Source organism: Rhinolophus hipposideros (genome assembly GCF_964194185.1).
Source record: "Rhinolophus hipposideros genome assembly, chromosome: 9".
Classification (NCBI taxonomy): Eukaryota; Metazoa; Chordata; class Mammalia; order Chiroptera; family Rhinolophidae; genus Rhinolophus; species Rhinolophus hipposideros.
This window is the reverse complement of record NC_138055.1, coordinates 48,041,891-48,069,105: the sequence shown is the minus strand read 5'-3', so window position 1 is coordinate 48,069,105 and position 27,215 is coordinate 48,041,891. Positions and strand designations below refer to the sequence as shown.

Genomic DNA, 27,215 nt, shown 5'->3' with positions numbered 1-27,215 from the left:
TGAGATGAAATGGGATAATCATTTTACTTTGCTGGATTTCACTGCCCTCTTTGTTTGTTTGTTGTTAAGGATTGGGTCCAAAGACCCTTCCTGCTTTAGAAATAAGAAGATTTAGATTCACTGCTCTTGTCCTGAGAACTCAAAAATAAAACCAAACATGCTTATACCAGCAACACATTTTGTAGCTGTAATTTGAAACTGCTGGTTCTAATTGAATTTATTCCTTTTAACCTACAATCTTAACATAAACAAGTAGGGTGTAAAGGAAGGAGATAAAAATATAAAGAAGAGCTCCCTGCCTTTGTTTAAAATATTAAAGAGTTGAAACTAGACTTGATTTCGTTTCCTAAAACAAAAGACAGAAGCACCTACCAAAAGTTATCTGAGAAGGTGAAACCACTTAACACTGGCTGCCCTCATCTCTTCTTAACCTAGCCTAATATGAGCCCCAAGTTTCCAATTCATGGACTATCTATGTCATTTCTAAGAAATGTTTTATACTGTTCTGATTCTTCATTATTCTTCTCTGCCACCCCTTTATTTCTTCAATTTGGAGAAGGTATGCCAATATTAAGTCCATGCGATCAGGCCTTTCCCTTTACGAGGATCCATGGGATATATCTCCTCTGGGGGATCCTCAGACCAGAACATTACATTTCTTTCGAACAATCAGTTTTGTTTTTATTGGGTTGAAACTGTAGACTGTATTACTGATGACATTCCCTATTTTCGTTGGCTATGAGGAAACAGGAGGCAAACTTGCCAATAAACCCTAACTTTTGATTAGGACCTTATAGTTAATAATAAATCATTTTGTTTATTACTCTAATACATGGCTTCATTTTATTTTCTGGCCTTTACATTTCTGTTACCCTGATTTCCTTATCTAATTATTTTTATTCTTGATATATTTTTGTAAGTGAGCTCAAAAACTTTTTAATGAATTATAAATTAATAAACTATGCTAAGTAGTATTAGCATAAGTAGAGAGCTAATGACTATGAAGACTGTACATTGCATGTTGAGTCCAATAATGATTTGTGAATTATCTATACTGTTAGTTATCGTCTTATTAGCCAGAAATAACCATATACTTAATGCACATAAAACTTAATGAGAAATCAAGTCCTGTGATCACCTCAATACAAAAAAAATTTAAAAATCATCTGATAAAATTTGAAATCCAACTATAAAAACTTAGCAATATATAACTGAAGAGAACTCCTTTACCTTTTTAAAAGAATACCACTAAAAACTTATAGCAAGTGTAATATTTAATGGAGAACTTTTAGAAACATTCCCACTGAAATCAGGAACAATACAATGATGATTACTACATGTTATTGGTTCTATGTCTTAGCCATTGCACTTAGACAAGAAAAAAGTATAAAGATGGCAGAGAGACAATATGATCTTTTTTTTTTTTTTTTTGGAGCAAACTTGAAATATTGTAAACTGCTAGAACTAGAAAGAGTTTATCAAGGTTCTTAGAAAGAACTTATAAAAATCAATAGACTTATTTTTTTAACACAATAAATCACAAACTGCAATTTAAAATTCTAACAAAAATTTAAAACATTAATAATTAATAAAATGTACAAGATATTCATGGACATTATAAAACTTCACTAAAGAAGTGTAAGACACAATAAATAGAGTGATGTGCTGTGTTAATCATACTAGAACTTTTTGATGAACTTTTAAACATTTCCAAGGAGATCTCATCCAGCTTCTATACAAACAGTTCCAGGTTCAAGGTAACATATCTACAATAATGTGTAACAGTTTTAAAAGGTAACAGGATCTTTAACCAATTAGTCAATTGTCTCACATTATTTGAAAGCGTGGATATAATTTAGTTTGATCACTCATTTTTTAAAAATCTCTTTTTCTATGTCTCATCTCCATGAGATGAAGGGCCAAATCCTTCTGCCATGTAGTAAAGAATTTTTAAGGTCAGACATGAAATACAAATTTTTACTTCCATATATAAACTATTCATCAACTTTAAAGAAATAAATTTTCCATCAACTTTTAGGAATGGATTCTGCTGATAAAACATAAATAAATAAAACACATATTCAGGACGGTTTGTACTGTTTCTATGCTATCTAGACCCCCTACATCCTCTTTACCATCATTTGAATTATACCATTATTTGGTCATAAACACATCTGTTTGAAGGGAAGCCAAGTGGCAGACAAAATGAAATTCAAATAGATCAATTCTGCCACTTGCTAGCAGTTCTAAAAAAAGGAAATGAAAGAAGCATTACTAACCAAACCGAGCAGGAGGAGTTGGAAAAGTATATGAGAATCTGTTTTATTTAGAATATTTTTGTCCTTCACAATATATATCAAACATATTTAAATATATTTAATCACTTATTGTGCCAGACACTGCTGGCTGCCTAGTGAACAGTCATTCTCCACTTCTTCATTACTAAGAAAAGCATAGTAGTTTTTCAGATATCGAGTGATCAGGTGTTTCAAGAGATGAAAGACTAGTCTTGATTAGTCTATGCTAATGATGGTAACTCCATTCATCTTGCCAGGAGTTGGTTAGGAATAGATTTGTGATAGACAATGAACTGTGAAAGGACATCTGTTTTGGGCCCTTCCAGAGTAGTTTCCTTTCCCCTTAAAAAAGGGCCATGAGAAAGGGCATTCTCTCCTTTTGCCTCTGGATGCCTGGAATTGTAGCAGCCATCTTATAACAAAATGAAGCCAGTTTAAGAATAGCCAACATTTGGAGGATGGTAGGGCAGACAGACAAAATGAACTTTGATTCCTGATGACCTCATTAAGCCAATAAATTATCTACCCAAGAAATGGTCCTATCTCCAGGCTACTTCTTAAATGAGAAAATTATTTTCTTTTAGCATGTAAGCCATTTTGAGTTTGATCTTCCTATTACTTGCAGTAAGAAAAAAAAAATCAAAATGATTCTGTGTTAAGAACAGTACTGGCTAAAAGAGTGTTTATAACCACTTAAAATCATCCCCTTGCAAAATCTAAATGTAAATTTTTTATGATTTTAAAAGGAAGGTGTGAGGTTTATGAAGTATTTTCACTAATATAAAGGGACAAAGTTACAAGATATTTGGAGGTTTGGTTAGAAAAATAATTTCTCTTTTACTTTTGGGAAGACATAGCCTTTTAATCCTCTGTATTTTTGATATTTGTGGCCCTATCACTTCTACCTTTCTCCATCATCACTAAAAAAGTATTTAACCGTAGTCTTTAGATCAGCTCCAGGCAAAGACAACCTTGGTGTTGCTTTAGGAAATCAATATGGTTCAGACATTTTTTTTTTTCTCTCAAAGTAAACAGTATTTTGAAATTGCTTTTCCTTGGTGTTGTCCTAAATCCTAAATGAGGCCTGGCAGGGAGTATGACAGAACTTGCAAATGTTTTCCCAATTAATAAAAATGTGATTCCAAAGCTGAGCTTTGCATTCTGGTAGAATCTAACTTAAGTAATTATGTACAAATAGAAATGCAAAACACTTCAAAGCATGGCTTATAAAAACCAACATCATGGTACGTCAATCCATGAGTTCAGGGATTGCCTAAATTAATGATTTTTTTTTCCTCCTGATATATGAGTTACCCTGGGACCTATGTTTCTGTGTAAAGCAAATGTAGAACTTATTAATAATGCAAGCAGCTCTAGGGCTCCTTCACCATGGCAGTAAAGCTCTTGTCTAAAACCAGAACTACTTCCTTTATACTTTACTGGGTTAGATTTGTTTTACTTACTTTATGTAGTATTCCATCTAGTTCCACTGGCATTCGGATGCTTAATGAATATTTGATGATGGTGACTATGACTGCACAGAAGATATCTTAGTGTCCACAGGAACATGATAAAGTACTCTAAGCTATTTAAATAGTGATAAAACTATACAATAACAGGAGAGTCATGCCTTTTCATACCAGTGCACTGTTTTAAGAAAACCCCAAATAAATGGGAAGTGACAGGAATTAACATTACTATCTAATATGTGCTGAAAATTTATATAACATCTCTACATACTATTTTATTTAATAAAAACCACAACCCTATGGACTAAGTATCAGGATTCCCATTTTCCTGAATCTAAGATGCCATTGGTTGTATAGTGAGCCAATATTCTAGGTACCAATAAGAAAAAATTCAGCCAATGAAATTATGGCACGCCATTTGTGAGATGTACTCAGATATCAGAGATGTCAAAGTGTAAAAATAACGGGCATCTCAAAAATAAGCATAAAATATGATGACAAGAAAATTTATTGAAGTCACATAACCAGTTAGTAGCTGTGGCAAAGACAAGCTAGCATCCAACAAAACTCCTGTTCCCCTTCCACAGGGTGGAGTTCCTACTGAGAAATGGCTGTCCAGCAAGAAAGTACACTATCCATCTTCCTGAGTTCTGATCAATAGAATATAAACATAACTGATGTAGTCACTTCTAGGCCAAATAGGTAAAGAAGCATGGGTACTTTCTTCATCCTCTCTCTTATCCTATCTACCATTTATGTTGATGTCCAGGAAGATATTAGAAACTACCTGTGAATATGGCAACACCTCTGTGGCAGTCGGGTTCCTGAATGACTGCAAGGAACAGAGCTCTACCTGTACCTCCAAACCACTGTGCCAAATAGGGATGCCACATTGGGCTTGACATGAGCAAGAAATAAACTTCTATTTTGTTAAGCCTCTGTCATTCGGGACTAGTCTGTTAAATCAACTAGAATTACTCCAAATATAGTGGCAGAATTAGAATCTGAATGTGAGGTTCCAAAGCCAAGGCTCATCCTGTGACACCATGTAAATACAAACCTCCAAACTTACCCCTTCCAAAATAAACAAACAAAAAATCAAAATAAACCAGGACTGATTACTTCATTTTAAGTAGGTTTCACTTGGTTTGAACAAATGGGCACACATCAATAAATTTAAGAATATTTCAGAGAGTCCAGCTAGGGACAATTAAAGCTGTATGTATGTAATAGCACAGATGTGAGAAAAAAACGAAAACAAAGAATTGAAGAAGTGATTTTCAAAGTGGGTAAAAGTGACACTTACAGGTATGTTCTCTTTCTCTCCTGTTCTAGTTTAATACAGTTTGAGTTCAGGGAAAGGAGATCCAGGCAGGTGTTAAAACCATAGCCTACTAAACAGTTTAACCTCTTGAGGTAAAGATGGCCCTGTTACCTGAAAGAGCTTGAAGCAAAGGAAAGGGAGGAAGGAGCAGCTTGATTGACAATGGATGACAGGGACAGAAGGGAGGTGACAGAAAATGGGAGAGGTCAAGAGGACAGTTTCTAGATTCAAGACAAGAGTTTGTTATACTAGAGCAATCATTTAAACTCTCTAAGGGTCAATTCTGTCCTCTAGAATGGTATGATAATAAAATACATCTCATGTTACGGGGATTAAATGACAAAATGCATGTAAAAGGCACGTACCGTCTGTGAGTGAGCACACACAGAATGCTAGTTACTACCCTTGCTGTCATTATTAATCGTTACCTTCCTTTCCTACCTAGTTGCAAACAGCCACGTGTGTTTTTAATATAAATCTCTTCTGTAGGTAGTGCTTTTCCTTGGAAGAAAGTCTGCCTTCAGTTGTGAAACCAACTGAGGTTAAGAGCCTGTGGAAGTTTCTATTTCAAATTAAAAATAAAAAAATGTGTTAACATGCCTTGAGGGAATGATGAGCCGAGAAAATATGAAGGTATGTATGGTATATGATATTTCAAACACCAGTTTATATAAAAACAGCACTTTTTACTTTTCACAATATTATAAAGAATAAAAAGAAAGGAAAAGAGCATATGTCATGCAGGGCGGCCTGCGGGGTCTCTGCTCCCGCTCCCCACAAAAGAACGCAGGATGTGGCTAGGCCAAAAAGGAACACCCACGGAGCCATGGGTAGGGGAGTCATACCACTATAGTCTCACTGGAGGCTGGATTCACATGATGTGTGACCTGCTATCTGCTTTTCTGCCAACCGACCGATGATTATCCTCGACTCCCCTCGACTCACCAAACAGGCCAGCCGCAGCAGCTATACCAGGGGCCAATTGTCTAACTGGCTACAGATGACGGCCAACTAGCCAAAACCGATGGCCATCTACTACCCGAGCCAGCAGCTTTCCACGTGAGGCCGAGAGCCTGGAAACTGCTCTCTGGGGCTCTGTCCCCACAGCATAAAAAAGCTTACCTTTTGTTTTTCATTTGAACCCTTTTTGTTGGTCTCCTTCCTACTTTCATCTTCATACACAAGAACAAAGTCAATTCTTCGGTGGCCGTCATTAAAAAAGAGGGAGTCAGGTTTTCCATTAAATTCTTCCTGTGTGCAATGGAAAAACAAATTTAAATATAAATTTTTGAAAGAAAAATGTCAATTTATACGTGTTTATTTTCTAGTTTTAGTGGGTACATCGATGTATTTACAGAAAAAGAGAAATACATCCATTACTAGTTACTTGACAAAGGTCACTGTCCCCACTATCTTAATAAGCATAGTCTGTTCTTGGTGAAAGGAATGCCGTGAATTGAGCAGTTTCGCATTATCCTACAAGTGCCTGGGAAAATACCAGCAGTATCTATGCGACACAATCATCCCAAAATTATTCCCACCTTCAACAGCAAAAGGAGTATCTGGTTTGGAAATGAACACAATAACCAGAGATGCCTATCCACAGGGCTGAAGTTCATTTAACAAGAAGAAAAATCTCCTAAAACGAAGCACTGTTGATGAAAACGTCATCCTTCCTTTGTCTTATTTTCTAACTTTTTCATCATTTTTCCTGACTTTTCTCTGGACCTCACCACTTTATCAAAGGTATCATTTGATAACCTTAAACAAATGCCAGAAGAAGCTTCAATGTACACAAAAGCTACAATGGTCTTTGGTATTTGTTCCAAATTTCACAAAAGATACCCCCTCCTTCCTAGGGAGAAAAAAATAGCAACAACAACAAAATAAATGAGCCTTTCATTTAGATCTTAAAAGCCTGATGGGTTAAAAAACAAAGAAATAATGGCAAAACACAGACCTAATACAATTGAAAACCATCTCTATTTGGAAATGAACACAGTACTATTCTCTATTACCAAATGGAACACATCTCTATTACTATATCGATTTGAAATTTTAAATTGTTTTAAAAGACTTGAGTTTGTTTTCTCACATAGTTTGTCAGGATGCTTATGTAAATTTTGTTGTTTAAGAATCCAACTGCTTTTTAACTAAGTAATATTTTTAATATTTTCAGTTTTTTAATTAAAAGCTCATGGGGAGATTGCATTTTGCAGTCATTTGGTGGAAGCACTTAATCATTCAATGTGATTACTTCTTCTCTGCATTCAGCATCAATTAGGACAAAAATAACCTAATTTATACCACCACTTCCTCTTTTTCTTCCCACTTTGGAGATGTATCTTTTGCTAAACATGTACAACCTGATACTTGTGATTCCTTTCCTCTTTTCCAGCAGGGAGCCTGTGAAGGTTTATTAGTAGTTGACGCTGCCCCCATTTAGCAGGGTACTCCACCTGCAGAATGCATGCCACTGATGTAACCTACCTCAACACACCTTCATCTCAGCCTCATTTAACCACAGACAGTGTGACTTTGCCTGGAGACCTTTCCTAGCTGGGGCATTGTGGGGCCAGGAAAACAGACAAATCAATGTCTTAGGCTTTAAAACCAACAATTTAAAACCAACAAACTTTCTTTAAGAGTATTAAAAAGCTATACAAAAATGCTAAGCCCTGTCTTTTTCCTATCAGCCAGAGTCCTTGAGGCCTCTTCGATTTCTCTTCCTTTCAATGAAGATGCTACTATTGATGCCACCCTGGACAGCTGCTAGAGGAAAATTTTGTGTAAAGTAAAAAGAAAAAATGAATAATTTCTCAGAATGGTGAGGAGGAGGTGAGGTAGGGTGGAATATAGCCACAAAAACCGGGTTATTATTGCAGACATCTGTAAAGTGGAGAAAAGCAAATTGTTCTCTCTTGTCCACATTATGTTGCCTTTGGTGGCATCCAGCAGGAGTTCATTGGAAGTTAAGTTCTGAAGAATTAGGCCTGAAATGAGAACCACATTTTCTTACGCCTCCAGGCAGTCTTCCTTGCACGGCCATTGCTCAGCTGCACAGGTTGGCAGCTAGCTCTACGCTAATCTGGTCTGCACGCACATCTCTCTCATGTGATAGAAGAGCATAGCCCTTTGTTTGGAGGAAAACCCCTACAGACTTGGCAACATTATGTTGTCTGTGAGAAATAACTAGGTCAAATTCTGATATGGTATTATTAGAATGCAATGTCAGGGAAAAGGGTGCCAATTTTCTACTGCTCTGAAATCCAGGTTTCCTATCTCTTGGCGGAAAACATTCTACCAGGCAATTGGGAAGAAGGGAGAAACTAAATGCTGGGTTGGAAAGAATATGTAACAAACAAGGGAATCAGTCTAAATAAACAAGGCTAATTTATGGATAAAACTGTTATGTTTATAAAAAACGGAAAAAAGGCTGGATTTTTCAGTAATAAGTCCCACTACAGGCCCAACTCACCCAACAGGACATCAAAATAACAGAAAACTTAAATTTAAAAAAATCCTCTCCTAAAATTTTGCTTTTGTGTTATATGAAGTGAGGTTTTAATAATTTCTCAGGACAAATACAGTTTACCTTTAAACGACTGATTATTCAGAGGTGAATTATTCAAGTCCTGGCCTCTTTATGCCTTCCCTCAGTTCACCCAAAATTTGATCTTTAAAAATTTTACTCTCAAAACCCCATTGAAAGAAGGCAATACAAGCTGCTGTTGAACTCCTATGGAGTTTCAAGAATCATCCAAGTAAACACCTGAAAAACCTGTTAAATTTTATTTTATTCTGGTTATTTTTATTGTTGTTGTTGCTGTTACCATGTTTGTAATGAGTATTTTTAATGCATTTAACATTAACTTCCTATCCGAAGGTATCTGAAAGGAGGTTCAACATTTTTATCAATATGTCTTCTGACATTTTATTTTCTGTTGTCATTACCTCCTCCTTGATGCTCGTCCTTTATCACCTCACTCTAAACCTTCTACCCTGGCTGTCTAGCTTTACAACTCATCCCATCAAAGCAACATTCTTTTAAAAATCACTCTCTTATTATTATTCCTCTGTTCCGAAACCTGAGAAAGTTTCAAGATTCTAATCCCCAGGTTCTGTAGGGTGATACTGAAGAGCTTTTCTAATTTGAACCTGTTAAGCTAGGATAAAACACTTTGGCTTTTTCTTGCCTCTATTTTGATTCTCCTAATAATGTTCATTCTGTCCCACCCATCCTCCATTTTTTCAGTTCAGGAAATAAGAGCATGCTTAATTACACAGTAGTCTCTTTATCTTATATCAGAGTCACTGAGTTGGTCAATAATTTGCAGATTTCTAGACTCCATTCCGGTCCTACTAAATTAAAATCTAGGGTTCAGCATGAAAAAAAATCAGCATTTTAAACAAATTCTGCAGTTAATTCTTAGATACACTAAATATCTGAGAAACTCTGTTCTTAACCTCTTTAGAGAATTTTTCTTATACTGCTTGGCATCAGCCTGACTACTGGGTATGTAATTAGTATTTCTGTGATATGAAATAAAAATCACACATTAAGTCATTTAACCCCCCCCACCAAAATTTGATCTTTAGTCTTGTCTACCAAATCAAATGGCACCAAGATAAAATTTAAACAAAGAAAAACAAAAGAAAAGAAAAACAACTCTGAAACCCAACTTTTCCTATTCAGATTAAATTTTAAAAGTACTTGAAGAGGTTTAAAATTTTATCAGGTAAATCACTTTAGAGATCACAGCATATGTATGGTTACTGACTTTCTGGCTAGAAAAGCTATTAATTCGTAAACTCATCGGGGTAACTCACTAATTGTTACCCTGAGACCTTAGGCAAATGTCTTCAATGCCAAGGAAGTCAATAGAGTCTCGAGCTGTTAATACTTCTTCCTTCCTGGAAAACAATAGCAAGCAAATTTCTAATTACAGTTTGAAATCTATAATACATTACATCTGTTCACACCAATTGCCCTCTCTGGTCTCAAGGAGACTAGATTCCACCAACCTAGCATTTATTTATTCATTTGTAGCAACCTCACCTAACACTATACTAAAAGTTAAAGGCTGCTGTGGTTAAAAGGACTAGTTATCTTCATTGTATCAAAATAAAGCAAAACAACATTGCCAACCATTGCAGAATATCGACCTGACCACTTCTGTCTTTGGCTGTGGGCACTGACATTTCACACTTGGGATAAAGAGGAGACATGCTTGGTATGAGCGAGGGGAGAGCTGAGAAATAAGAGCTTGCCTGAGTAGTGTAGAAGGGAGATCATGTATGATTTACCCAAGTGATGTTTTCCAGGCCTCCCTCCTCTCAGCTGGTTCCTCTCCTCCTTTTATTTATGGTCAGCTTCTTCAACAAAAGAGCTAACAGAGCAGGATCCTCCTTATCCAAATCAGGATAAAAAATGCAAGCAGCAAAATTATTCTGCCCAGTGCTTTCAAGTTAGAGTTGTGAGTTTGAGAACATGAAAAAAGATGATTGTTTGCTATTAGCTAGGAAGTATGTGTGGGTACCAGTTCTGGCCCCAGAGCAGTTGGAATCTCTGTACTATAGGACAAGTGCTTGAGAAAGAATATCACAGTGGACAGAAAGACAAGTTCAAAGATAAGCATTTTCCAGTAATCATTTGGTAGGAAAATGTCTCATAAGCTGTCTCTGAATGAAAGAAGGCACTGGACTCCTCCTTGAGTAAGATGCTATTCTTCAGGAATATGAAGGGTCACATGATGATTGATTACATGAGAGTGAGGTCTATCTTCCCTGGGCCGGAAGGGACGGAGTAAGAGAGGACCTGGGGAAACAGCTGCCTGAGTGTCATTGTTCTGTGGCATCTGGGTCGGTGATAGGTGAGGAACCCACTATTGAAATCCTTGGCATCAGCTCTTGGTGAGTCCATGAAATAACCTGCTGCTTAACATTGCCCCACATTCCTCAAGTGTCTCACAGAACCCTGCAAAACCAAGATCAGAAGTCCCATGTCACAACAGAGGCCTCTACTCTGGGAGTCTAAAATGTTGAATTTAAATCATTTGTGCAGGGTCTGGATACAAAACAGTCAGACTGGGATCTTTGCTCAAACTTGTGTTTATGTGTAAGGGTGCTGTACTTGCCTAGGGCAGCAAGTGATATTATCTAATTGTATCTCTAGAATTTCCAAATAGGCTGCCCTGCTATGATTGTGATTGACTAAGAGATTGTAGAACATTCCAGATTTTTTTGGTTTAATGGTCCTGACCTCTACACAAAGCAGGATGCAGCAAAGGTGTACCATCTAACAATAATAGTCGAGGAATTACACTATGAAAAACAATATCAAAACATAATTAAAGAGCAATTGATATGTGAATGTTTGTAACAAACATGTGGCTCTCTGCAGTCTTTAAGACCAGCAAAACAAAATAATTAATTCTAAGAAGCACAGCAGAAAGAAAAACAAGCTAATCAGAGCAGAGGACTAAAGCGAAAATATAGGATTTTCTATTTCTCATTAAACCCTGAATCCATGCACATAGCGAGCTCTAGGGAAACAAAAGTTTAAAAGCAAAAGGCTTTTTGTAAATATTTAGATCTCAAATGGAAAATAATGAAATTTTATTTACATGCCATGTAGCTATGAATGAAATATAGTTCGAAGTGTTTTCCTTAACTGTAGCAGAGTTCAGGCAGATTCAAGGCATAAGAGTGAAACTTTCTTTCCCCTTTATACAACTGTGCAAAATTACTGCAGAAACAGGAGAGACCTGGTCAAATTTTATTCCTTATGTTTTGATCACCTCCTCAGCCTATAAGAACACTTGATAGTGAGACAGTTCAAGGAAAAATGCCAAGAACTGCAGGTACGAAAGATTAAACACTGAAGGTGGAAGGACTAGTACTATGAGAAGCAAGGGTGGGAAAAGGGCAGTTAGAAGTTAGATATCGGCCCTAAGAGGAATAAGTCATTATGTTAAGTAAACCATATCAACTCAGCCTTTAAAAAAAATAAATAAAATAAAATTTAAAAAGCCCACAAGGGAGAATTTGCCAAAAATCCTATTGTGAATGTTGTAAATAATATATCAATTTTTGGTAATCTCATTTAATAGATGTTTGCTAAAAAAAAAAATCTAATATATATTAATCATTCTCTGTCTCATTGAGTAAACAACTTATTATCAGGATGTACAAGAAGTCTGAATGCCTGTGGGTTGTTTTGATAAAACTGAATATTATTCTAAACGTAATATAATAAAACATAGAAAGAGAGAATACAAAATATTCATCATACTAAAGCAAAAACAAAAGTTAGATATTAGTAACAGGGATAAGGAGAAGTACACGGACACACACGGAGCCACACAGGAAGTCAGCTCAGGGAATGGCACACTGTGGATGCTGCACCAGCACATTTTTGACTGGACCCGGCATTCAGGAATGTGTTGAGAGGGAAGAAGTGTGGCGGGTGCAAGGAGGAGGGTGCCTCCAGAAATGAGGACTCCAAATCTGTCACAGAGTCAAGTGTGTCAGGATGGTCCAAGAACATCCCCTGGTGGTGACTCTACGACGATCAAGATGAACTCAGGAGGGACCCAGAACAATTTTTGTACAAAGCCCACTTTCTCCTTCCCCACTCTATGAACCACACTATTAATTTCTCAGGGCCAGTGGCCAGGTCTTGCTCACCCTGAGTTCTCTGCTGACCCTTTGTATGTAGTAGGAGCTTGGTTTATTTTTTCTTGGAATAAAAGTAGCGCCCCTCCCCCATGATCAAAAATATATACACAATACAAACAAATTCTGACGAAACAGAAAAATATAAAGGAAAAAAACAGGTCATATGTAATCCCATTTCCTAGAGATGAGCAGAGCTTCTTAATATTCTGGAGTACATCTTTTTAGGATTTCACACGCGTATGCATGCACGTCAACCAAAATGGTACCATACTATACGTACTGTTTTATAAACAGCCATCACAGACATTTTTCTAGCTTGATATAAAGCCCTGCATCATCATGTTTAATAGCTGCAATATAATTTAGTTAAGCAGTTTCTCCACTGATGAACACATAAGTTGTTTCCAATTTGTTGCTTTTATAAACACGGCTGCAATGAGCATCTTTGTACATATGTATTGGTGCACATGTTCAAATGCTACTCCCTTAGGCTAAATTCTAGAAGCAGATTTTAACTAGCATGTTCTTTTTAGAAGTTTCTGATATGTAGGTTGCTAAACTGTCATCCAAAATATTTATAAAAATGAACACTTTACTAGCAGAGTATGAAAGTGCCTTTTTCTACCATTTCAGTCATTTTCCTTTTCCCATTTGAGTCATTTGTGTGTGTGTGTGTGTGTGTGCACTTTTTAACTAGAGAGTTCTAACATTTTTATGGGTACTGCCTAATTGAATTACTACTTATGTGAAGTGCCCATTACTATTCTTTTTTTTTAAAGCTTATAAGAGTTTATTTGAGCCAAACTGGCAACAATTGCCAGGAAGCAGTCTCAAGGGACTGAGAAAATGTCCCCCCATTACTATTCTTGATGTAACCAAACTATCTTATTATGTAATCCCTTTCCAGTAGATTTTCTTGCATTTTACTCATGAAATTCCAAAGACCACACAAGCAAATGAGGGAAGTGGGTGGACTTTCCATTATAGTGTATATGGCACCTGTGTAACTACCAAATATCTTTTGTATCTTGTGACTTACACCCTATTTCCCAGAAAATAAGACCTAGCTGGATAATCAGCTCTGATGCGTCTTTTGGAGCAAAAATTAATATAAGACCAGGTCTTATTTTACTATAATATTGTATAAGACCCGGTCTTATAGTAAAATGAGACCAGGTCTTATATTAATTTTTGCTCCAAAAGATACATTAAAGCTGATTGGCTAGGTCTTATTTTCAGGGTTTCGAAACAGGGTATTTCTTTAGATTTAGAACCTACTATTTATTTAGTTTGTAAATGATTTCTGTTGCAAGTCAAAAACTGATGTACGAATTTGTAAAAAAAATAGTCTTGTTATTTTATATTGGTAAATGTCTATAACTAGTTTTCAAATAGCTGAACTTGTGATTTTCAGTCATTTCTCATTAGGGATAGATACAATTTATTTATAAATATAATTAGAGGGAATGTTCACAGGCCTCCTTTGAAGCCTCCTGATTCGATATATGCATTTTACCTTTGTTTCCCTTTGCCTGTGTTAAAATAAACTTTAGATTTCCGTTATTATAACATCGCATTTTAAATCCTGAGTAAGAGTGAAGGTATAATGCCTCAAGCATAATTACTGTTAAATATGTTCCTCTAGCCCATGACAAGGAAGCAATAGTTTTATCAAGTGGAGTTCTCATATGATTTTAAATATTATATTCTTAAATTTTCTGAACTGGGCTATAGGAAACACGAAAATAAAACTTTGAAATGACCTTTAAAATAAAACTTGCTTAAAAGCAGTTAAGAATCCAGGGTAGATAATAAGCTTAGTTAGGAACCTTCTCAGAGAAGAGGGACTCTGATTGAACCTTTTTCTCAAACCCACAGTTAGAGCTGGGACGGCGATTTTCAATGAGCATGATTTCAAACTTTTTTTGCTTTCCTATGTTCCCATGGGCTTTCCTCCATTTCAAAACCTCAGTTTAGCCTTCCTTAAAGATGATCTTCAAAAAAGAAGGAGAACAAGTAAAAGAAAGTCAAAAAAGGAAAAATGTGAAAATGCCTCTAGTGGTTGTTTTCATACTTTTCCTTTTCTAGAAGAAGCCATCATCTGTTTGCCCTGTTCTCATCTGGCTGAGGTAACATTGGCGAAAGAAATGTGGGTGAGATTAAACTGTAAGACATTCCCAGTAAAGTCTTAGGAACGATCAAAGTGATAGATGTGACAAAACAAGACAGGTGGTAGGTACAACAGGACAGTTGTGAGAGAAAACGGCTATCCTTCTGGAAGCTAACCACTTAAGGTTTCAATGTCCCCAAAGTGCCTTGCTTTGCTTCAATATCCCATTACAGGTTTAACATCCAACCAGTTACCTAAAACTTTTTTGAACCTATTAACATTTTCAGTTTGTACCACCTCTTAAGAAAGAAATGTTCTGTATGTTTACCATGTAGGCACGATGGTTATCCTGAATTACATTTTTGTGCCTTTAAGAAATAGCTCCCAACCTTCTATTCTAGAAATCAATTAGAATCAAAATAATATTGCTACAGCCAGATCCTCTGCGACTTAATGGACTTCCACAATATTCTATCTACAATTTTAAGATTCTTAGTCTTATGGAACAATAATTTTAGCTTGACTTCATATCCACAGTTTCCCTTCCACCTATCCTTTTGTTTCCTTTAATTAACCACATCACAACTATCTTTGCATATCTATTTTCAGTTCTTGGAAAATTAACTGGTTATGACTCAAAAATATTTACTGGTAGTTCCCATTCACCAAATCCATAGCAGTGAATTGTCCCCCTTTTCTCAGGCACCTGTGTCTCATGTGGCCCAGGTTAACTAGTCCCTGAAATTTTATGCTTTTGAATAAAGAGCCAATCTCACAGAAGGTGACTATAACCTGAGAAAGAATGGAAAAAGGAGCTTCAAGCTATAGCTATTCAGACTGTTGAGCTGAAGAAGACATATACGATATATCTGAGGGTATAACTAAGGAAACAGGTTTTAAGCTCTTTACCAGGTTCCTGTATAATTCTTCTTCTGCAGACTCCTTTAAAATTATAATCCGCCATTCCCAGAAAGCTCTTCAATGTTCACAGGAGGTTTCTGTTTCTAGTCTAAGAACTGCCCTGAGTTATTTTTAGCTTTTCAGCTGCTCAGGGTTTGCAGCATGAGAGTCCTGTGATCAACTCTAATCCTTCAAGGGGCTGTTATATCCCATGTATCTCTTGGCCATAATCTTCTCAGACCACTTCTCTGGGAATTCAGGTTTGCAACTTCATTCAAAGCAAGAGGGAAAAAAAACCAAATCAGAGCATTTAGTTCCAAGCAAAGGAAAGGACTGTGACGATTCCTATCAGTTGGTTAATGTTTTATATAGTTAATACTTTCTCTCCTTTAATTCAAGAAGCAGTTTACAAGAATGGTTGCTCTTTGTGGCATGAAAACAAGGACGCAGAGATGTTTCCAAAACAAAATGAAAAGAACAATGACTCATTTAAAACAATGGCACAAAAACAAGTTTCAAACTGACTACAGATAATAAACAACACCTTACAAAATCCTCCTCCCATCAATTCTTGGAAATTTTCAAGAAATAAAATGATCTGAGGCAATGAGTTTTCAGACAAACTTTATACCAATTTTAGAAAGGTTACTTAACCTTTTTGTGCTCAAAATATTCTCAACATAGTACATAGTATTTTTTTATTTCTTACAGACAGGATATTGAACACAGCTATTACTACGACTACCACCCCACTCCCACTATTATTATTATTAGGGAGATAAAAATAAAGGAAACCCAAAATAAGAATAAAGAACATGGGCTTTGACTTCTGGTCAAGATGGTGGAGTAGGTAAACTCTGTGCTCGCATCCTCCCATGACCACATCAATGTTATAACTAAATTGTAGAACAATCATCATTGAGAACCACCTGAAGACTAGGAACATAAGTCCTATAACTAAGGAGGTAAAGAAGATGCCATGATGAGACTGGTAGGAGGGGCAGAAAAGCAGAGCGGGTTGGTCCTATATCCACAGTGTGGCAATTAAGAATCAGGAGAGATAACCCAGCTGTGGAAGTCTCTCCAGAGGAGTGAGGGGTCCAAGCCCCACACTGAGCCCCCGAATCCAGGGCTTCAGTTCCAGGAAGAGAAGTCCCCATAATATCTGGCTGTGAAAACCAGTAGGGATTACACCCTAGTGAGAGGGACAGCTGCTGGGGAGTCCCAGTGTTCCTCTTAAAGGAGCAGAGTATGGATTTACTCGCTCACAAGCTCACTTGCTCTAAGCTACAGCACTAGGGCAGCAGCTCAAAAAGTGCCAGGGACATATGGGGAGGAAGTGAACTGACTACCTTCAGGTTGAGGACTGGAGGGGCAGGGGTCAGGGCAGCTCTCTCTGGGGACAAAAACATGGGCAGGGACCACTGTTGCTTTGTTGAGCCCTTTCCCCACCCAACTGCCCCAGCATAGGCAGGTGCCAAATGTGAGCTCTCCAGGCCCTGGTGAATCCCTGAGGCGGGATGAATCCCTAGCCCAAACCACTTCCAGAGACTTCCACACAAGCATCCTGCCTCTCCTTGCACTATGGGCTATCCTAAAATCTCTCAAACCCCAAACAAGCAGCAGCTAGTCTCAGTGTACCCTGTAACTCCCATCAGGAGGCCTCAAACCTAGCATAACACATGGCCAGTGTTGGTTTGGAATGTAGCCTCAACTAAGCAGCCACAGTCTGGCACAAGTGGTAGCTGGCTCGTAACTGTGGTGCCCGTGAAAGGGTCGCAAACCTGGCACCAGTGGCAACCGGTCTCAGTTCACAGCATAGCCTCTCTTAAGAACCTCCAAGCACCACAAGAACCTACAAGTGGTAACCAACTGCAGATCACTTTGTAGCTACCACCAGGTAGCCCATGCCAGGCACAAACAGCAGCTGACCATGGCCTGCACTGGGGCCAACATACCAGGTAGCTAGCCACAGACCACACCCGAACACCAGTCAACCATCTCTACAAATGACACACCTGAAGGGAGGACGAGACTGGCACCACAGCCCTGCAAAAGAGGCTCCCACTCAATGGGATCAGCTCCTGAACAACAGTTTGTCCACTGTAGCCATGGCCAACCTTCACAGTCAGTCAGACTGAGGGTCAATTCCACCCTCTGATATAATAACAGAAATCATGGCTCAGCTACAACAGGAGGGCACACACAACCCACACAACAGCCACCCCTGGAGCACCCAGTAAGGTGACAAGGGAGGCTAAGCCACTGAGCCCCACAGGACAACTATTACATAAGGCCACTCTGCCAAGACTGGAAGACATAGATCTACCTAATACACAGAAACAAACACAGGGAGTCATCCAAAATGAGGAGAACCAGACAAAACTCCAGAAAAAGAAACAAAATGGAGACAAGCAATCTACCAGATACAGAGTTCAAAACACTGGTTATAAGCATGCTCAATGAACTTACGGGAAGAATAGATGAACTCAGTAAGAACCTCAACAAAGAGATAAAAACCATAAAAAAGAACCAGGCAAAAATGAAGAATGCAAGAGAGGAACCAACAGATTAGATGAAACACAGAATCAAATCAGCACATGGAAGACAAAGTAGCAAAAAAAAAAAAAAAAAAAAAAAAAATCCCATCAGAGCAGGAAAAAAAGAATTTCAAAAAATGAGAATCTTTTAACGAACAACATCAACATTCCAACATTCACATCATAGGGGTACCAGAAGGAGACGAGAATTGAAAACCCATTTGAAAAAATAATGATAGAAAACTTCCCTAACCTGGTGAAGGAAACAGACATACAAATCCAGGAAGTGCAGAGTCCCAAACCAGATGAATGCAAGGTGTCCAAGACACATCGTAATTAAAATGTCAAAGGTTAAAGACAGAGATAATTTTAAAAGTAGCAAGTTAGTTACATAAAAAAGCAGTTAGTTACATAAAAGGGAGTGCCCATAAGACTGTCAGCTGATTTCTCAACCTGGAAAAAAACGGATAAATTCGTAGAAACATACTCTACCAAGACTGAATTAGGAAGAAAAAAATCTGAACAGACCAATAACTACTAATGAAATCAAATTAGTAATTTAAAAACTCCCCCAAAACAAAAGTCCTGGACCAGATAGCTTAAACAGATGAATTTTACCAAACATTCAAAAAAGAATTAATACACATCCTTCTCAAATTATTCCAAAAATTTGAAGAGGAGGGTAGGCTCCAAACTCATTTTACAAGGCCAGTATTACCCTGATTTGTCAACCAAATTCAGCAGTACATTAAAGAGCTCATACACCATGATCAACTAAGATTTATTCTTGGGATGCAAGTTGGTTCAACATCCACAAATAAATAACATCATACACCACATAAACAAAATAAAGGATAAAAATCATATAATCATATCAGTTGATGCAGAAAACAATGTGACAAATCCAACATCTACTTATGATAAAAACTCTCAGGAAAGTGAGGATAGAGGAAACATATCTGAACATTATAGAGGCCATGTATGACCAACCCAGAGCTAATATCCTACTCAATGGTGAAAATCTGAAAGCTTTTTCTTTAAGATCAGAAACAACACAAAGATGTCCACTTTCACCATTTTTATTCAACATAGCAATAAGACAAGAAAAAGAAATAAAAGCCATCCAAATTGGAAAGGAAGAAGTAAATTAGTAGATGACATGATACTATATAGAGGGAACCATAAAGATGCCACCAACAAACTATTAGAACTAATAAATAATTTCAATAAAATATCAGGACAAAAAAATTAGTTGCATTTTTATATACCAATAACAAATTATCAGAAAGAGAAATTAAGAAAACAGTCTTACTTACAGTTGCATCAAAAAGAACAAAATACCTAGGAATAAATTTAACCAAGGAGGTAAAAGACTGATACTCAGAAAACTGTAAGACACTGAAGAAAGAAATTCAAGAAGACACAAATAAATGGAAGAATATACCATGCTCATGGATAGGAACAATTAACATCATTAAAATGTCCATACTACCCCCAAAAAACAGACAAATAGATCAATGGAACAGAATATAGAGCCCAGAAACAAACCCTCACCTATATGGTCAATTAATCTATGACAAAGGAGGCAAGAATATACAATGAGTAAAAAGATAGTCTCCTCAAAAATGGTGTTGGGAAAACTAAACAGATACATGCAAAAGAATGAAACTGGATCACTTTCTTACAGCATATACAAGAATAAACTCAAAATGGATTAAAGACTTAAATGTAAGACCTGAAAACATAAAACTTCTAGAAGAAAACATAGTAAACTCTTTGATATCTCTCTTAACTATACACACACACACACACACACACACACACACACATATACACACATACACACACACGATATGTTTCCTTGGGAAAGGGAAGCAAAATAAAAAAATAAACAAATGGGGCTATATCAAACTAAAAAGTGTTTGCACAGCAAAGGAAACCATCAGCAAAACGAAAAGACAACCTACCAAATAGGAGAAGATATTCGTTAATGATACATCTGATAAGGTTAATATCCAAATTTATAAAGAATTCATACAACTTCGCACCAAAAAAACAATCCAATTAAAAAATGAACAGAGGACCTGAATAGATATTTCTCTGAAGATGATATACAGATGGCCAATAGACATATGAAAATATGCTCAACATCACTAATCATCAGAGAAATATAAACTAAAACCACGAAGAGATATGACTTCATATCTGTCAGAATTGGCTTTCATCAATAAATCAACAAATGACAAGTGTTGGTGAGGATGTGGAGAAAAGGGAACCTCATGCACTGTTGGTGGGATTGTAAATTAGTGCAGCCATTATGGAAAACAGTATGGAGGTTCCTCAAAAAATTAAAAATAGAACTATCTTATGTCCCAGCAAATCCTCTGCTGGGTATTTATCCAAAGACATCCAAAACACTAAGTTGAAAAGATATATGTACCTCTATGTTCATCGCAGCATTTTTACAATTGCCAAGATATGGAAGCAACCCAAGAGTCTATCTATAGACAAATGCATAAAGAAGATGTGGTACATACACGAGATACAAAGGAATACTACTTGGCCATATGAAAGAATGAAATGTTGCCATTTACAACATGAATAGACCTAGAAGCTGAGTGAAATATGTCAGACAGAGAAAGACAAACACCAAATGATTTCACTTATATGTGGAATTTAAAAAACGAAAGAGATACAAACCCATAGATACAGAGAACAAATTAATGGCTGCCGGAAGAGAGGGGGTTAGGGGGAATGGGTGAAAAAAGGTGAACGGATTAAAAAGTACAAGTTGCCAATTATAAAAACAGTCACAGGGATGTAAAGTATAGCATAGGGAACATACTCAATAATATTGTAATAACTACATATGGTGTGAGATGGGTACTAGACTTATCGGAGTGATCACTTTGTAAGTTATATAAATGTCTAATCACTATTTTGTACACCTGAAACTAACATAATATTGTATGTCAACTGTAACTGAAAAAATAAAAAAGAACATGGACTTTGGTATCTGTCAGAGCTGGGTTCAGATCACATCTCAGCTACATACAACTAGCCATCTTCCTTTGTGTACATATTTTATCTCTTTAAAACTAAATTTATTCATCTATAAAAAGGGGGAACTCATACAAAGAAATGACGGGTTATTGTGAAAAGTAACATGCACGAGTCTGAAACACAGTAAAAGCCCAAATCGTGAGCTGCTGATTCTCTGTTTCAACACAGAACAGTTCTTTATTGACTACTAGCTCTGCTGAGTACATTCACCCACTCATTAGGAATGTCCACCTGCATCTTATTTTTTCCCTCTGCCATGTTTCAGATTATGAAAGTCACTTTTTTGCTATTATTTTACCTGTCTTTAATAGGTATTCCACAGCCCTTTTATTTACTGCTTTGAATTGGGCAGCCAAATTAACTGAATTTGTTAAATTTCTTTGAAATTAAGCTTTGGTGGTTTCGTTTTGGACACCAGAGGCTTTATAACTTTCTTAGGTTCTTAATAAAATGTGATTGAAGTGGAGGGCCCCATCACACAAATGAATAAAATATGCTAAGGGTTAATACATCATCATTATACTATATTCTCCCCTCTCCTCAATATGTTTCAAAAGAGGTCTTATGGCATGTGGCATCAAACAGAATGAAAACAAATAAGATTAATGAATTATAAATAGAGATAGAAAATCAGAGGCAGAGAAAGCAGGAGGAAAAAAATCGTACTAACCACTGGGACAATTGTAATTGCTGTGATTTTTTTTAAAAGATTTTATTAGGGAAGGGGAACAGGACTTTATTGGGGAACAGTGTGTATTTCCAGGATTTTTTTCCAAGCCAAGTTGTTGCCGTTGGGAGTCGAACCGGCAACTTTGTGGTTGAGAGGACACGCTCCAACCAACTGAGCCATCTGGGAGCTCAGCAGCAGCTCAGCTCAAGGTGCCGTGTTCAATCTTAGTTGCAGGGGGCGGAGCCTACCATCCCTTCCGGGAGTTGAACCGACAACCTTGTAGTTGAGAGTCCACTGGCCCATGTGGGGGACTGGAACCGGCAGCCTTTGGAGTCAGGAGCTTGGAGCTCTAACCGCCTGAGCCACCGGGCCGACCCTAATTGTTGTGATTTTAAAATGACATTTGGTACAAGGCCTTCTAGTGGCAGGGCAAAAAGGAAATGTGTTCCATGATATGGTTTTTGTTATCAGAAAAGAGGAAGCATTCTGATTTCAGCAAGGAAGAAAAAGTCTCATGTGAGACCTTACATAAAAACTCCCGATTTTTGTGTATTTCCCGAACAAAGTCCTTGGCAAGGAATTGGGGTTATAAAATATAATAAATTGGTAACCTTTGACTTTTTGGTCTTTAATTCTCATTTTACTTCTACCTTTGAAGCAATCAGTCTACATTTCACTCTGTTCCATCTAGTGCCATCACTCTAGTCTGCACTCTTAACTCTTACTAACTAGATAACAATTGATACCTCTGTTGGTCTCCTTGCATCCAATTGCCCTGTTTGCCATTTCATCTTATACACTGCCACTGTATGGATGTTCCTAAACCAATATGCTCAATTCACAGGATTCAAACACCTTCAGTTATTCCCAGTGACCTCTGGAGAAAGTGCAAACTTTTCAGATGGGTATTCAAGATCCCTCATAATCTCACTATGTCCCACATTCTATTGACTATCACTCCCCAGTCCTACCCCTCCAATCCAACCATCCTTTCCAATCAGTGTTTTGACTATGTCATGCCGCTCCCTGCCTCTACTCCTTTCCTTCTTCCCACCTATCCAAATCTTAATTCTGCCATTCTTTAGCTCAGTTTTTCTCTGAGGAAGTCTTCCTAACAACTTGGGTTCATCCTTCTTTTCCCTCACTGGTTATACCAATCGATGGGTGTTCTGTAGACTTCTAGAGATTCCTGAGACCCTTTCAGGGAACTCATGAGGTCACAACCATTCTTATAATAATACTAAGATATTATTTGTTTTTCACATTGTGTTAACATCTGCAATGATGGTGCAAAGACAATGGTGGGTAAAATTGCCACCGTCATAGCACAACTCAGCAGTGGTACCAAACTGTACAAGTCATCATTGTGTTCTTCACCACCACACACAGTAAAAAGAAGTTACTTCACTTAAGACTGTTCTTGATGAAGCTGCAACAACTGCCGACTTTATGAAATTTTGACCCTTGAGTGCATGGCTTTGTAATACTCTGTGTGAAGAGATGGAAGTACCCATAAAGCACTTCTGCTGCACGTCAAAGTATGATGGTTGTCTTGAAAAGTGTACAATTTTTGAGTTGCCAATTTTTTTTCACAGACACTATTTTTACTTGACACAAAATTCAGTTATACACATTTGGGTATTTGGCACATTTCCCCCAAAATGGACAGTGGAACTGTCATTTTAAGGAAAACAATGACAATATTTATTGCTAATGATGAAATCTGAACTTTCAAGCAAGCATTAGAATTTAGGACAACTTGTATTCACCACTGTGAACGTGACGGCTTCTCAATATTCAATGGCTTTTCTGATGAAATTGGAAGTATGCTAACAAATGTGGGTTTTTTTCATATTGTATAATGAAATAGGTCAACATCTATAAGAGTTAATTAACTCAGTGAATCAATAGTTTCCAATTGCCCTCTGCATGGTGATAAAAATCACCCTTGGGTTTCAAAATGCAAGATATGTTTTTAATATATAAAAAATTCATTTATATGATTTTACATTCCACATTGCAACCAACCTTTAAGAAACAACCACTTGTTGAGTTTTAATGTGGTATCAAAGAAAAATATTCACAATTACCTAAAAAGGCTTTAAAATACTTCTCTTTTTTCTCACTATCTATCTGTGTAAGGCTGGGTATACTTCACATACTTCAACCAAAACAACATACTGCAACTTTTAACTGCAGAAGGAAATATAAGAATCCAACTGCTCAAAGGAAAACAACAACAAAACGAATGGGAGAAGATATATGCAAATGATATATCTTATAAGGAGTGGATATTCAAAATATAAAAAGAACTCATATGGGCCGGCCCGCTGGCTCAGGTGGTTAGAGCTCCATGCTCCTAACTCCAAAGGCTGCTGGTTCGATTCCCACATGGACCAGTGGGCTCTCAACCACAAGGCTGCCAGTTCAATTCCTCAAGTCCTGCAAGGGATGGTGGGCTCCACCCCCTGCAACTAAGATTGAACACGGTACCTTGAGCTGAGCTGCCTCCCGGATGTCTCAGTTGGTTGGAGTGCGTCCTCTCAACCGCAAGGTTGCCGGTTTGACTCCCGCCAAGGGATGGTGGGCTGTGCCCCCTGCAACTAGCAACGCCAACTGGACCTGGAGCTGAGCTGTGCCCTCCACAACTAAGACTGAAAGGACAACAGCTTGAAGCTGAATGGCACCCTCCACAACTAGGATTGAAAGGACAACAACTTGACTTGGAAAAAAGTCCTGGAAGTACACACTGTTCCCCAATTAAGTCCTGTTCCCCTTCCCCAATAAAAAAAAAAAAAAAAAGAAAATCTTAAAAAAAAAAAAAAAACTCAACATCAAAAAACAATCAGATTAAAAAATTATGGGTAGAAGACCTCAATAGACATTTTTCCAAAGAAGACATGCTGATGGCCAACAGACACATGAAAACACACTCAACATCACTATCAGGAAAATGCAAATGCAAAATGAGATATTGGTAAGGAAATATCTGTCAGGTATTGGTTAAGATAAAACCTGTCAGGATGTCTATTATTAAAAAGTTAACAAACAGCAAGTGTTGGCCAGGATATGGAGAAAGAAGAATCCTTGTGCACTGTTGGTGGGATTTGTAAATTTGTGCAGCCACTACGGAAAACAGCATGGAGGCTCCTCAAAAAATTAAAAATGGTACTACCATTTGACTCAGCAATTCCACTTTTAGGTATTTATCCAAAGAAAATGAAAACACTAATTCAAAAAGATATATGCACCTCTGTGTTCACTGTAGCATTATTTGCAATAACCAAGATATGGAAACAACCTAAGTGCTACTGATAAATAAATGAGTAAAGATATACTAGTACGATGGAATACTACTCAGTCATAAAAAGAATGAAATCCTGCCATTTGTGACAACATGGATGGACCTTGAGGGTATTACGCTAAGTGAAATAAGTCAGATGGAAAAGGACAAAAGACTGTATGATTTCACTCATATGTGGAATACAAAACAGAAAAAAAACAAATGAAAAAACTTATAGATACAGACAACAGATTGGTAGTTATCAGAGGAAGGGAGTCAGGGAGGGGGGCAAAGTGAGTAAAGAGGGTCAAATGTCTAGTGACAGAGGGATACTAGACTTCTGGTGGTGAGCACGCTATAGTGTGTACAGATGTTGAATTGTCATGCTGTATACCTGAAACTTATACAATGCTATTAACCAATGTTACCTCAATAAAAAACAAAATAAAAAAAGAATCCAGCTCTTCTGTCTTAAAGAGATCTGTAAAATATGCAAAATAACGCCACCCTTCTAATATTTTTGTTTTAGAAAAGTTATTTTTCATAAAAATATCTTACATGTTAATGTATATTGAATTTATTATTGGTTACATTTAAATAAATTAATAAACATTTAAATTTTTCAGTTTTAAGTTCTGATACAGTAAATACTGATAGGTACACCCACATAAAAAAAGGTCTTTGGGGTCAATATTTTATATTAAGAGTGTAAAGTGTAAGAATACATAAACTTTAGAAATGCTATTCTATACCATTAATTTTGGCTCTTAATTTTGCATTATACAAATCATAATGGCGTGATATAATACATAGGTAGTATAACGTCATCAATTTTTATGTACATGTACTACCATTTTAATTGGATTATAACAATAAAGAGGAAAACCTCCTTTTTGTTTTTAACCTATAACACCTAGGAAAATAAGCCAACAGATACTTCAAGTCAAAGTGTTTCACAGAAACATCTTATTCAATTTTTATAAAAATTCAGTATTACTGGATTCCAAAGGCTGCTCCAGATGGTTTGGAAAATTTAAGACCACATTTCATCTCAATGCAGCTGTCAGTTTCTATATCCCATTAATGTTTTTAATGATTACATTTTATTCCATCAAAGTAAAGTATTTCCGTCCTATATTTGCACATGCAGTTTCCACTTCCTAGAATCTTCTCTCCCTTCCCCTAGCTAACTCCTCTTTATGGAGTCCTTCCCTGACCTTCCTGGCTAGTTTAGGTCTCCACCTTATATACTCTCAGAGCGCCTTATACTCCTCCTTAAATAACACATCTCACAATTTTAATTGTCTAGCTATTTGTGAAATTATTTGATTAATGGCTGTCTCTCTCATTAGAACATATGCCCCAAGGGATATTTCCCAACTGTCCCTGCTTAATAGGGTTATAGAAATATTAAGTGGATAAATATTATTAAATAATATTATTAAATAAATTAACTGAGATTAATTAACTCTTTATCCTGTGACATTTGTAGTATGACACATAAAACAACAGGAGGAAAACTCACTACACATCACAGAAGAAATGAAATGACCTGATTTCTACTTTTGAAAGAATTGTTTAGATAATAGATAGTAGGTGACCAAAGTGCTCAAGGGGAGACTGTGAGACTCCAGCGAAGAAAGGTGGCAACCTATCCTGAGGGATTAGCAAGGGAGATGAGGAGAAGGGGACAGATGGAAACTGTAACTGACATTTAGCATCAGCAGGTCAGAAACAAGGTGTCAGAAGAAGGATTCTGTTTTCTGGCTTCAGCAGCTGAGAGGACGACGATTATATTTAACAAAATTCAGAAAACTGGAAGAGAAATAGGAGTAGGAGGGGAGACCAAGAGCTTGTGAGATTTCCAAGGAAAGGTTTC

The 27,215-nt window shown here is 37.0% G+C and overlaps 1 protein-coding gene across 3 annotated transcripts in view; it reads right to left on the bottom strand.

The window, feature by feature from the left end:
• Positions 1–27,215, bottom strand: part of ANO6 (anoctamin 6) — a 181,649-nt gene that overhangs the window by 61,980 nt on the left and 92,454 nt on the right. For all 3 annotated transcript variants that reach the window (XR_013994056.1, XM_081060689.1, XM_081060690.1), the window contains exon 3: positions 6,213–6,341. Coding sequence is in view for 2 of the 3 variants with exons in the window: in XM_081060689.1 (XP_080916815.1) it covers positions 6,213–6,341 (129 nt within the window). In the remaining variant the exon portion in view is untranslated. The remainder of the gene's footprint in view (positions 1–6,212; positions 6,342–27,215) is intronic.